The following is a 13,283-nucleotide window of genomic DNA, read 5'->3' on the forward strand; positions in this document are numbered from 1 at the left end:
GACCGCATTTCCGAATTGGCTAGCTCCAAGCAAGCTCGGCGATATTTCGCTTGAGCTGGCTTTAGATACTCGCAGATCTGAACCACCCGGATCATTATAACGTCAGAACCATCGAGAAATAGCGAAAGTAACACTCTCATGTAATCTGTTAGATTAGAATTCGCTCGTGAGAATTGGCTGAGCATCCTAATCGACGGAAAACGACCCGGAGACAATCCAAAACAGCGATGGCTTGAAGCCAACGAATCCACTAGTCAAACGTTAGGTTTGGAAAAATCCTTTCTCCGTGAACAACAAAAACAAATTGAAATAAAACGCAACCTCTAATTTCCTCTACAAAAGCTAAATCCATTTTATTCCTCACCATAAATATTCAAAATTCTTGGGAACACGACATTCTTCCAGTAATCCTCGACAACGCTCACAAGCGAGTAGGCCTGCTGTGGATCGGCCGCAATCCATACAAAATGCAACGCGCCGGTCGTCTCGAACGAGGGACTCAACACGCAGTACAAGGCTTTCTGGACATTGGCAATGTACATTTGCATTTGAATCTGGGCCATGTACTTGGGCGAAATCGTGCCAGACCCTTCCAGGTACGCCTCGAACTCTTCATCTGTCTTGGGCGATTTGATCTCGATAATGAAGTCATCGCTGATGGCGTCGGGGGAGGCACATAAGTACGGATATAAGGAGCTCAGGAGTAGACCGCATTCCTCGTACGGTTTATTGTGCAACTTCACTGTCTGCTTCAGCATTTGCCGCTTGTTCGCCTTCAGTATCTGACGATCCTCGATGCGAGCATCACGTCCTTGTCCGAAAATCATGTTGAGAATCTCCTCGTCCTCGCTTTGGTCTTTGCGAGTGATGATTTGGTAGACAAGGGAGCAGCGAATGCGACAATACTGAGCTTCCATCCACATCCGGGATTTGTAGCTGTCCACCGTTTCCCGCTGCAAACGTTCGAATAGACCCGATTTGCTGATACCTTCCATGTGGAAGAGGAAGCTCTTGTAGTTCGTGACTTTGTAGCGGGCCACGTCGAGCATCGTGTGGTGGATGTAGATTGGCTCGAACTCCTCAATAACTGTTTTGCAGTGGCGGTAGAAATCGCTGTCGACCATCAGATTCTTCTCCATCTGATCGAGGAGTTCGTTTAGGAACTCTTCCCCCTTCTCCTCAGTTACAATGTCGGATTCGTCGATGTATTCGGCCGTTTCCGGATAGTAAAGGTCTTTGATTTGGGCGACACCGATGTCCACTTCTGCCTCCGGAGACCACACATCATTTTCTTTTGGGGTTTTGCAGTCGACGCTCTTCCGGTGCATCCAGAAGAGGAAGGCGATTCCGTGTGGGCAGCTGCCTGAAATGATTATATTTTGGTTACACACAAACGAACGCTTTGCTCAGCAACTCCTACCACTATCACTCGCCGGGCATTCCTCACAAAGTGCCGAGACAACTTCCGGTTTCTTTTCGTTTATGTGAAGCGCCGTGTTGTTCTTGGCTTTTTCCTCAGCACCAGGCGCCCCGATTGTGCCTTTTATAATGCAAATGCCTCGACGACGGATTTGGACACTTTCTACCACGAAATCGCCAACATCCGCCCTGCAAATATGCAAAAAACATATTGAATTCAACCTGAAATTCAAATCATCCGTGAATGGCCTACAGGGATGCAGCGGACGCGTTTGCTTGAGCCAATTTTGTGATGAATGTGAAAACCATTTCACTGGTGATCAGTGGAATATTCTCCGGGGTAGCGACCCTAAACCCATTCCCTAATTCGACACTCATTTTTGAAGAGTATGAGTGAAGAAATTAACAACAAGCAAAATGTACACAAACGGCGGCAGGAACCGATAACAAACAACTTATGACGTATCGAAATGTCAAGCATCCAAATTTAATGGCGCGATGGCCGACATTAGAAGCACACTGCAAAAAGACTGTTTGACGGAGAGAAACCACCGATTGTGAATAATCCCATTAGGTGATTCTCACCACGAAATCGAGTTTGGGAAGCTCTGCAATTTACTGAGTAATTATTTAAAGTTTTATCATAATTTGAAGACAATTTTCCTGTACGAAAAAACAAACTAAGGGAATAGATGTTTAATTCAAGTTTATAAGGAAAAAAGAATTAATAATAATAATAAATAACTCCGCCGAAGCCGGTCCCAAGCCCGGTTGTGAAAGGAGGAGGGATTGATAGCTTCAGTCTGAATGGCTGTACGCCACCGCAGCGTCTCAGGGGGTAGGTGAGGAAAGTGCAGGAACTTTGCAGTCTTGCAGATTACTCACTAAGGAAGCTATCTCAACACCTGGCAGCTAGGGATAAAATGCACCACCAACAATGAGAAGAAGGAGAAATTTGAGGTCCGGTACGAATAACCGGCGGGAGTCGTCTGACTTGGTGACTGGGTCGGGCTCTCGTAATGGACAGCACGGCGTCGAAACCGCTAGTCGTGGGGCGGTTCGACGTCTAGGCGCCACGACGACCAGGAGCACAGCTCCGCCTGCTGCAGCTGTTTCGCCACAATCTGTGGCGACCACTTCAGCAGGTTCGCGTAGGAAACGGATGAAATGGACTGAAGAAATGAACCTCTTCATCATCCGCTCCTACTACGAAATAACGGCGGGGGCGGGTACAACATCTTACCGCCCCTTGTTGCACCAGAGATTCGTCGAGCGTTTCCCGCAATTCGCACACGTGACTGTGCAGCGAGTCGCAGACCAGTACCGCTTTATTACTCGCAGCGACACAATCGATAGATGCAGAGGCGGCGGCATCAACAACACCACGCCGCACTGCAGGCAACAGGTTCAGTACTCGCCGAAGCACTCTTCTCCACCGTCCAGCGGAGGTTTCTGCTGAGGTTCGGGACGAATTCCAAAGAGCGTGTATAGAATTCTCGGATATGGATCCTTTGCATAGACCGGGTATTCCCAGGCTCTATGCATCTCCAGCAACTCCGGGAATTCTATCTCAAATCAATGATGAGATTGCATCTCGACTTTGTGCTGATATGTCGCTGCTGCAACTACAATCACTTGTGTATTGTGGTGCAGTTGCGGCTATTAGATTGCACGGTCAGAAGATTCGCTTTCGTGTTATTGGTTTGAGTGACAAAAGAGATCCACCATGGAAAATTCGTCTGGAACGTCGGCGGGACTCACTAAGGTAGGACATTGCTAGACTGATTCAGATCAGCACTGGCAGTGCCAGCCAACGGGTGAGAAATAAAGTGCAGAGGGTTTACCGGAACTATGCCATCCCCTGTGAGACACCCGTTGTTGAAATTCTGGACACACTAAAACAGAAACTTTCTGTCATATGCAGTCGGTTACGACGGTATGGCGAAAGTTATTCCAGATGTGTCCAGAATGCAACATACGCGAGGAACCAGCGGAGCTTTTTCAGATCTCTCAACGAATCCCAACAGAGCGCCCAGACAATACAGTTCTCGGTGACGGAAGCGAAAGAGTATTGGGGTGGACTTTGGGGGTTACCTGCCCAGCATGCTGAGCATGCTGAGTGGATCACCGCCGAAGGCACCCGCCATGCCAATACACCTGGCATGAATTTTGCGGATGTTACCGAAGAGGAAGTTCGACGAGCCATAAACAGCTCGAAGAAATGGAGGGGCCCAGGTCTGGATCGGGTGCAGAATTTCTGGTATAAGAAATTTACCAGCGTACACAGTCGGTTGGCACGCAGTATAAATGAGGTCATGAGTCGACCGGAGGAATTTCCACCTTTCCTCACTGCGGGGATTACCTACCTTATCCCTAAGAAGGACACGGTGCAGAACCCCGCAGACACAAGACCGATGACTTGCTTACCAACCCTCTACAAATTCATCACGTCCATTATTGGTGGAAGGATCAATGCGCACCTCGAGACCAACAACATTCTGTCCGAGGAGCAGAAGGGCTGCCGAGTTGGGTCAAGGGGTTGCAAAAAGCAACTCATTATCGACTCTGTAGTTGTAGGACAAGCAACTAGAGGACAGAGAAACCTCTTCAGTTGCTATATCGATTATGCCAAGGCTTTTGACAGCGTTCCGCATACCTGGCTAATCGATATCCTACATCTGTATCGCATTGATCCGAAACTAATAAAGTTTTTGGCGACAGTCATGGAAGGGTGGCATGCCACCTTATCAGTCCGTACATCTGAGGGTGCTAATACCTCAGAGCCCATCCGTATACGGAGGGGCATCTTCCAGGGGGATTCATTGAGTCCCCTTTGGTTTTGTATGGCACTGAACCCCCTTTCATGGCTACTGAATGATGCTAGAGGGCATGGTTTTGCAATAAAGTATGGCCTACGTGCTAAGTGCGAACTGACACACTTGATGTACTTAAATGACATCAAGCTGTATGCTGGTACTGACGACCATCTTAGAAGTCTGTTGCGAATAATAGACATGTTCAGCCGTGATATTCGGATGGAGTTTGGATTAGACAAATGTCGAATCCAAGCCATCCGCAAAGGTCATCACGAGCCACATGCCGGACATAGCATTGGTGACCTCCACATCGAAGCTATGACCGAGACAGACTTCTACAAGTACCTAGGAATTCTGCAAGGAACCCATGCTCGAGTTGGTGATCTGAAAGAAGCTCTGCTGTCCGAATTCCTGCGACGTGTAAAGCTGGTGCTGAAATCGCATCTCTCGGGGAAGAATAAAATAAGCGCGTTGAATGTATTCGCCATCCCTTCACTGGCTTATGCATTCGGAATATTGCCGTGGACGAAGACCGATCTGGAAAACGTCCAGCGGCGGATACGGACAACTATGTCCAAATTCCGAATGCATCACCCAAAGTCTGCCGTGGAGCGGATGAACCTGCCTCGTGACATCGGAGGTAGAGGCGTGGTTGACGTGGCGGCACAACATCATCGTCAAGTCGACTCGCTGCGCGCTTATTTTTACAGCAAAGAGCAGGCGAGTCCCTTGCATGCGGCTGTCTGTAAGGCAGACTGTGGACTGACTCCGCTTAACTTGAAGGATCGATCTTTTAATCCTCTGAGTGGCGTGAAGTCGGACCAAGAGCGGATCGATGAATGGAAGTCGAAGGCAATGCACGGTAAACATGTGAATTGTCTTTGGCAGCCATTTGTCGATTTGCATCTGTCGAACAGATGGCTGTGTGCTGGGGAGCTCTTTGCTGAGACGGAGGGGTTTATGTGTGCCATTCAGGATGGCGTGGTCGCCACCCGAGCTTATAAAAAGCTCATCGTGAAAGAACGGGTGGAGAACGACCAGTGCAGAATGTGTGGTTCGGCGTTAGAGACGTTGGACCATCTCATTTCTGGCTGTACTGTTATGGCACCGGTGCAATACATCACCAGGCATAATGCTGTATGTAAGGTTATCCATCAAAACCTTGCATATAAGCATGGGCTGATCATGGGAACATGTCCGGTTTACCGATATGAGCCGCAAGCAGTACTTGATAGTTCTGCTTACAGCATGTATTGGGACCGGCAAGTTCTGACTGATCGCCATACCGCACACAACAAGCCTGACGTACTGCTAGTTGACAAGACGGGTCGCTCCGCGTATATTATTGATGTTGCTATACCCCATAATAGCAACATTGAACGGAAATACGTGGAGAAGAAGGTGAACTATGAGCAATTGGCTCGTGAAATCAAAGAAATTTGGCGTCTCGAGCGGGTGGTCGTAGATCCCATAATATTGTCAGCTACAGGTATTGTACCTAAATCCCTGACGGCTTCCCTTGATGTCCTGGGACTTTCGCACAGTCTGGTTCAAACCATGCAGAAGTACACCATTCTGCATACGTGCTCGATGTTGCGGGGGGTACTCGACGGATTCTCCCACTGACCTACACCGGCCACCACCACCAGTGCCCCTTTAGTTTTTAAGTAAGTAGGATCGTCCGAGCCTAAATGCTTGGCACTTAGTGCTAGTATTAGGTAAAATCCGGCATCTGCCGAGATTGTGATAACTCGGAAATAATAAATTATTATTATAAGGCTCACTAAGGCAGGACATTGCTAGACTGATTCAGATCAGCGCTGGCAGTGCCAGCCGACGGGTGATAAATAAAGTGCAGAGGGTTTACCGGAACTATGCCATCCCCTGTGAGACACCCGTTGTTGAAATTCTGGACACACTAAAACAAAAACTTTCTGTCATATGCAGTCGGTTACGACGGTATGGCGAAAGTTATTCCAGACGTGTCCAGAATGCAACATACGCGAGGAACCAGCGGAGCTTTTTCAGATCTCTCAACGAATCCCAACAGAGCGCCCAGACAATACAGTTCTCGGTGACGGAAGCGAAAGAGTATTGGGGTGGACTTTGGGGGTTACCTGCCCAGCATGCTGAGCATGCTGAGTGGATCACCGCCGAAGGCACCCGCCATGCCAATACACCTGGCATGAATTTTGCGGATGTTACCGAAGAGGAAGTTCGACGAGCCATAAACATCTCGAAGAACTGGAGGGGCCCAGGTCTGGATCGGGTGCAGAATTTCTGGTATAAGAAATTTACCAGCATACACAGTCGGTTGGCACGCAGTATAAATGAGGTCATGAGTCGGCCGGAGGAATTTCCACCTTTCCTCACTGCGGGGATTACCTACCTTATCCCTAAGAAGGACACGGTGCAGGACCCCGCAGACACAAGACCGATCACTTGCTTACCAACCCTCTATAAATTCATCACGTCCATTATTGGTGGAAGGATGAATGCGCACCTCGAGACAAACAACATTCTGTCCGAGGAGCAGAAGGGCTGCCGAGTTGGGTCAAGGGGTTGCAAAAAGCAACTCATTATCGACTTGGTAGTTGTAGGACAAGCAACTAGAGGCCAAAGAAACCTCTTCAGTTGCTATATCGATTATGCCAAGGCTTTTGATAGCGTTCCGCACACCTGGCTAATCCTATATCTGTATCGCATTAATCCGAAACTAATAAAGTTTTTGGCGACAGTCATGGAAGGGTGGCATATCACCTTATCAGTCCGTATATCTGAGGGTGCTACTACCTCAGAGCCCATCCGTATACGGAGGGGCATCTTCCATTTGGATTCGTTGAGTCCCCTTTGGTTTTGTAAGCCCTTTCAGGGCTACTGAATGATGCTAGTGGGCATGGTTTTGCAATAAAGTATGGCCTACATGCTAAGTGCGAACTGACACACTTGATGTACTTAGATGACATCAAGCTGTATGCTGGTACTGACGACCATCTTAGAAGTCTGTTGCGAATAATAGACATGTTCAGCCGTGATATTCGGATGGAGTTTGGATTAGACAAATGTCGAATCCAAGCCATCCGCAAAGGTCATCACGAGCCACATGCCGGACATAGCATTGGTGACCTCCACATCGAAGCTATGACCGAGACAGACTTCTACAAGTACCTAGGAATTCTGCAAGGAACCCATGCTCGAGTTGGTGATCTGAAAGAAGCTCTGCTGTCCGAATTCCTGCGACGTGTAAAGCTGGTGCTGAAATCGCATCTCTCGGGGAAGAATAAAATAAGCGCGTTGAATGTATTCGCCATCCCTTCACTGGCTTATGCATTCGGAATATTGCCGTGGACGAAGACCGATCTGGAAAACGTCCAGCGGCGGATACGGACAACTATGTCCAAATTCCGAATGCATCACCCAAAGTCTGCCGTGGAGCGGATGAACCTGCCTCGTGACATCGGAGGTACGGGCGTGGTTGACGTGGCGGCACAACATCATCGTCAAGTCGACTCGCTGCGCGCTTATTTTTACAGCAAAGAGCAGGCGAGTCCCTTGCATGCGGCTGTCTGTAAGGCAGACTGTGGGCTGACTCCACTTAACTGGAAGGATCGATCTTTTAATCCTCTGAGTGGGGTGAAGTCGGACCAAGAGCGGATCGATGAATCGAAGTCAAAGGCAATGTGAATTGCCTTTGGCAGCCATTTGTCGATTTGCATTTGTCGAACAAATGGCTGTGTGCTGGGGAGCTCTTTGCTGAGACGGAGGGGTTCACGTGTGCCATTCAGGATAGCGTGGTCGCCACCCGAGCTTATAAAAAGCTCATCATGAAAGAACGGGTGGAGAACGACCAGTGCAGAATGTGTGGTTCGGCGTTAGAGACGTTGGACCATCTCATTTCTGGCTGTACTATTATGGCACCGGTGCAATACATCACCAGGCATAATGCTGTATGTAAGGTTATCCATCGAAACCTTGCATACAAGCATGGGCTGATCACGGGGACATGTCCGGTTTACCGATATGAGCCGAAAGCAGTACTTGATAGTTCTGCTTACAGCATGTATTGGGACCGGCAAATTCTGACTGATCGCGATACCGCACATAACAAGCCTGACGTACTGTTAGTTGACAAGACGGGTCGCTTCGCGTATATTATTGATGTTGCTATCTCCCATCAATCAAAGAAATTTGGTGTCTCGAGCGGGTGGTTGTAGTTCCCATAATATTGTCAGCTACAGGTATTGTACCTAAATCCCTGACGGCTTCCCTTGATGTCCTGGGACACTCTGGTTCAAACCATGCAGAAGTACACCATTCTGCATACGTGCCCGATGTTGCGGGGAGTACTTGACGGATTAGGTAAAATCCGGCATCTACCGAGATTGTGATAACTCGAAATAATAATCGTTGGCACAACAATCCATATTGGATCAGGGCCTTGAAGTGTGTTAGAGCACTTCATTCAAGACCGTAACGGTACACTACAGTATACTGAAGAAGGCAATGTGGTCAGCATTACGCGCGCCCGAGATTATTACCCTGATTTGACATATGATACAAATCCCACTGTCGCCAACGAGATTTGAACCGCGACCTTCCGGACGACAGCCTTGTGCTCTAACCACTCAGCTATCCGAGCAAAGAAATTAGCATTTTTATTTAATAAAATTTATTTCCTGATGATCAGAAAAATTAAATTTCACGAAAACAAAACATCTTGAAAATCGGTGCTGGGAACGCTAGGACTGAAATGGATTACAGATGAAAATTCTCGCGTGGGACCAAAGTTCCCCTACATCAAGAGCGCTGAGCTGGCGGTGGGAGCGTTGGCAACCCCGAAGGTGCTATAATAACGTCCAAAAGGATCATACAACATGGTTGTGATTGCAATGCAATCCACAATCAATGCCGACATATGGACCAGTTCCACCTGTCAGCCCAACTGGAGTCAAGAAGGCAATAAAACGAATGAAATCGAGGAAAGCAACAGGACCTGACAACTTGTCCAAAAATGGAATGATCGCCTCATGCAACACGGTCTTAGATTGAATCTAAATAAAACTAAATTTTTGACTACCGACCCCCATGAAACAGGCACAGGACGTATGACGGGCCATTGAAAAATTAATTTCGTTTTTGAGCGCATATTTCAAAATGTATTTCAAGGAATGTGTACCGCGAATAGGGCATTTTCTGTTGCTGTTTTGCTCTTGCTCTTGCTCTGTTGAATTACTAATAAGAAGCAACATTTTAAGCCATGCTATGATTTTTACGGTAACTTCCTTTGTTATTTTTCTGTCACTGTACTTTTTTTAATTAATGACACATGCTAAAAATATATTCTTAATTTAAATTAAAATCCACAATCTTAAGAGAGATCCCCACGAAGGGTTCACTATCGAAAACCCGATTGTATTTTTTTGTGAGAAATTACTTTATACAATACACAATAATGAAAATGAACTCCGACGTTGTCTTAGACGACATCAAATTTTGAGGAGAATAATAGATTACGATGTAGTCTGAATTTTTCGCAAAAATAGTAATCCACAATTCCATTGTTGTTCCAATGTTGTGCCGCAGATATGAGTCGATGCAACGCTATGAGTATATGAGTATAATTTTGCATTATGATATACACATAAACGAATATGCAGAACTAGGTCTCAAAACACTTTAACCAATGCTCAAAACATATTTTGCTAATTGCCCTGGTGCCTAAAGTATTCCTAATAAAATCTTTAATGCAAGTTTTCATGTCACAATCGCTTGATATGCTAGATAATGATTTGAGAAATTTAGGTGACCCTGCCTCCAAACAGAACAAAGGCTAAAGGCTAGCGAAATAGAAAAATGAAATTCCTAACTAAAGACAGATCATGCATCCGTACCCATATAATCCCATCTAACAGACAATTCCTATGGTAATTACCACTCTCGACTACAAGCCCTTATCTTATGCAATCCAATCATTCCGTACACCGTTCTAGCTCTGTAAACTCCCTCGCTCTTGTTAATATTCACCTCCACCAGATACACATCCTCAGTTAAATCTACACAAATCCAGATTGGTGTGAATAAAAAATCTAAAACTTTTACTTTACTTTAGGCTTGGATCCAAACCTAAGCACTGAAGAAGGCGACAAGTAGTCGCCGAAATATGCATACGAGTATTTGCAAATTTAGTATTGTTCGCATAAGGACAAATTAACCGTAAATGAATCATAAGTTCATCTTAAGGTAAAAAAGGATGTCCTGAAATTCATCCTCAGCGCACTTAGTATATAATCAACAATTTTAAGGAGGTTTGCTTTGGCTTAGGCATCACAAGTTACAAATTGGCGCTCTAAGATTTTTTTATACGATGATAAAATTGATGCAGATATTTGTGAAATAATGACTTGAAACTCGTATAATGAAATAGTTTGCTGTCGAATCAGTCGAAAAATGTGCACTTTCTAATCAATTTCAAGAATGGAAAAGGAAGTTTGTTTATTAACTATTATTATTTGATGGAGAGCAAATTGGCAGTTATATAGTTGAATTGAATACCCCAAGGGGAACCCCCGAAAACAGCAATCTGGTGAATTGAAAGATAAACCCACCGAATCCACCATACATTAAAAATGACAGTTCTATTCGAGGTTATATTTCAGCCAACATTACCCCGACTAGCCTACTCTAATGTTTTTGCTAGCGCAATTGAGGTCTTCTACTAATGTTGTAAGACAAACTCTGTTCGGTCACAATGTAGGCACCTTCAGACAAGTTTTAAGGTACTTGCTTCATCAATTCTTTTAGGAAATTCATTGATTCTAAGTCATTTCAGCCCTTCAGCGCCTCGACAAAGTTCCAATGTTACGAAGATCGGCTCACGAGTCTTCAAGGAAGCTCGACTTTTGCAGAAGGATAATATTCCAGAAGGGTTCCACATTATCTACCGCGCTCCGATGAAGATTTACTTCAAAATAGCGCATCACATCACGAGCCTGAGTGCGGTGATAGTTGGAGGTTTGGCTGTTTATATTGCAATCTACGGTGCCGGCGAATTGCAAGCTCCTTTCCACTTCGACACCAGCTCCTTGGCTGCCGATAAGTCTGACATCAAGTACTTCGCTGCCGGCTTTATACTTATCAGCGTCGGGATGCGATATATTGTCATGCGGTATCCTTACAGGATTTACCGAAACGAAAAACAGTAAGGTTCAATCGCCCTTCGATTTCCAGATATTGCTCATAACGCTCCTTCTTTCAAGGTATATTGCAGTTATGGAGGGGCAGATTCCTTTTAGCACGCGACGACTGCGTTTCGAAAAAGGAGATGTAGCGGCTGCGAGACCGTATGGGATTCTTCCATGGAAGGACTCTTGGTACAATGTTAGGAGACAGAAAATTTTGTTGCTCGTTGATTATTTCAAGTCTCCTTCGGAACTGCACAACATGCTGGTTCGTGATAAAAGCTGAATATTGTTGATTGTTAGAGAATAAATTTATAGAATGAAGTTGTACGTTTCAAGTGTTTCTTCTGGTTCTTTGCTGTCCTAATCCTTGAAAGCATCGTTATTTACGACGCTTCATTTAGACTGCGCTGCTGCGTGATGTAGTTTCAAGGCGCAGCCCACCGTTGACTGAGAGAAATTAAATGAGATACTTGAGTCGCTTAGCTATCGACAATTACAGTGATAGGGTCTGTTCCACTGGGGTCAGTCATTAAAAATTCTGATTTATGTAGATTTAGTCACAAACGAAGACACGCAGGGATTTTGTTATACAAGAGCATTAAAAGTATAAGGAAACAGTGTAGACGACCGATTTTTATTTATAGAATGAAACTCAAACATTCGAAAGTTCTACTTATATATGAATTGTTATGACAGAATTTTATTAGATTTTAATATTTTGTTGGTCTCTTTACTTGCTCTGACAACTTGCAGTCTATTTGGCTTCGGGCGCACCAGTTTTTTTCAATAAGAAGGGCCAATCCATCCCCATTCGTATTTGATTGCATTCTTTAAGTCTTTCGTGTTAGAAATCGAGTTGCTTTTTTAATTTTTCTGGAGATTGAGATGGATTAAGAAAATGCGGGCAACAGTTGAGCATTTACAGTTTTATGTTTCACTTCGTTACTTGGTAAAAGCTGACACACTCGGCTATGTCTAATTTCTGGACGCTATTAGCAACATTTTGCTTTAGAATCTGTAGATACTTATGTTGGATCATGAACCCGTCAATGAAATGCAGATTTACTGGCCCAGCGGCTGATATAGACTCCCAAACCATCATAGATCACCTCAATGTTTAACTGCTGACTGTAAATCGTTTTCTTCAAATTCTTCATTTGGCTTTCTCCAAACATATGCATGGTTTTGATTAATACTTTTCAAAAATTATCTTTCTGACATTGGGTGAAACATAGAGGAGTGGGGGCTCAAAAAGTGTGCCCCAAAACGTAAAATTATAATTCTGAAAAAATCATAGTAACGTATCCCTATGAAATCAGACCTCAGAATACATCCGATTCCGATATTTGTTTGTTTGAATGAAATCCAACTATTATTAACAAAGTTATAGAAGGCCAAAGTTTTGACTTTCACGTAAATTTATTGCACTTTAAGACGTTTAAGACGTCATCATTATATGAAGTGAACTTATATGAACGGCGGGGTCCATGGGGATGTTTTAGGTTTCCTTTTTTGGCGTTTTTAGTTATTTGCATATCAGTGTCAATTAATAGAGAGAGATATTTGTATGTATATACATATTTAATAAAGCTTGCGGGTAGTAACCAACATAATAAACATGTATATACCTGGTTACCAACGGTTTTTCATTTCCGCACGTGCTTTTTTGCACGGAGTAAAGTGGAAATGAGTATTGATGAGCTAGATCAATTTGGATGCGTACATATATACGGGTGCATTAGAATGCCGTAATGGACAGCGTTTGTTTATTTAAGATGAGCGCAATATTTATGTCTTTGATATATATGCACACATGAGAGTTGCGTTGTTTGAAAGAAATAAGGGAAGAGGAAGTCCTCAAATTAGA

The 13,283-nt window shown here is 44.8% G+C and overlaps 2 protein-coding genes across 2 annotated transcripts; one reads left to right on the forward strand and one right to left on the reverse strand.

Moving 5' to 3' along the window:
• Positions 1 to 324: 324 nt before the first annotated feature.
• On the reverse strand, positions 325 to 1,949 carry LOC119646575. Its single transcript, XM_038047068.1, has 3 exons — positions 1,673 to 1,949; positions 1,421 to 1,608; positions 325 to 1,363 (listed from the first exon to the last, which is right to left on the reverse strand). The coding sequence occupies exons 1-3, from the start codon at positions 1,795 to 1,797 to the stop codon at positions 354 to 356; spliced, it is 1,323 nt and encodes a 440-aa protein (XP_037902996.1). The 5' UTR covers positions 1,798 to 1,949; the 3' UTR covers positions 325 to 353.
• An 8,904-nt stretch (positions 1,950 to 10,853) lies between these two features.
• On the forward strand, positions 10,854 to 11,743 carry LOC119659445. Its single transcript, XM_038067533.1, has 3 exons — positions 10,854 to 11,011; positions 11,065 to 11,433; positions 11,492 to 11,743. The coding sequence occupies exons 1-3, from the start codon at positions 10,920 to 10,922 to the stop codon at positions 11,697 to 11,699; spliced, it is 669 nt and encodes a 222-aa protein (XP_037923461.1). The 5' UTR covers positions 10,854 to 10,919; the 3' UTR covers positions 11,700 to 11,743.
• The last annotated feature ends 1,540 nt before the right edge of the window (positions 11,744 to 13,283 follow it).

The sequence above is a fragment of the Hermetia illucens genome, chromosome 1, assembly GCF_905115235.1.
Source record: "Hermetia illucens chromosome 1, iHerIll2.2.curated.20191125, whole genome shotgun sequence".
NCBI classification, from domain to species: domain Eukaryota; kingdom Metazoa; phylum Arthropoda; class Insecta; order Diptera; family Stratiomyidae; genus Hermetia; species Hermetia illucens.

Coding starts and splice junctions, on each gene's coding strand:
- LOC119646575 (XM_038047068.1), bottom strand. CDS start 1,797: ATGAGTGTCGAATTAGGGAATGGGTTTAGGGTCGCTACCCCGGAGAAT. Junction 1,609..1,672: donor AACGCGTCCGCTGCATCCCT/GTAGGCCATTCA, acceptor GCATATTTGCAG/GGCGGATGTTGGCGATTTCG. Junction 1,364..1,420: donor ATGCCCGGCGAGTGATAGTG/GTAGGAGTTGCT, acceptor TAATCATTTCAG/GCAGCTGCCCACACGGAATC.
- LOC119659445 (XM_038067533.1), top strand. CDS start 10,920: ATGTTTTTGCTAGCGCAATTGAGGTCTTCTACTAATGTTGTAAGACAA. Junction 11,012..11,064: donor ACCTTCAGACAAGTTTTAAG/GTACTTGCTTCA, acceptor AAGTCATTTCAG/CCCTTCAGCGCCTCGACAAA. Junction 11,434..11,491: donor ATTTACCGAAACGAAAAACA/GTAAGGTTCAAT, acceptor CCTTCTTTCAAG/GTATATTGCAGTTATGGAGG.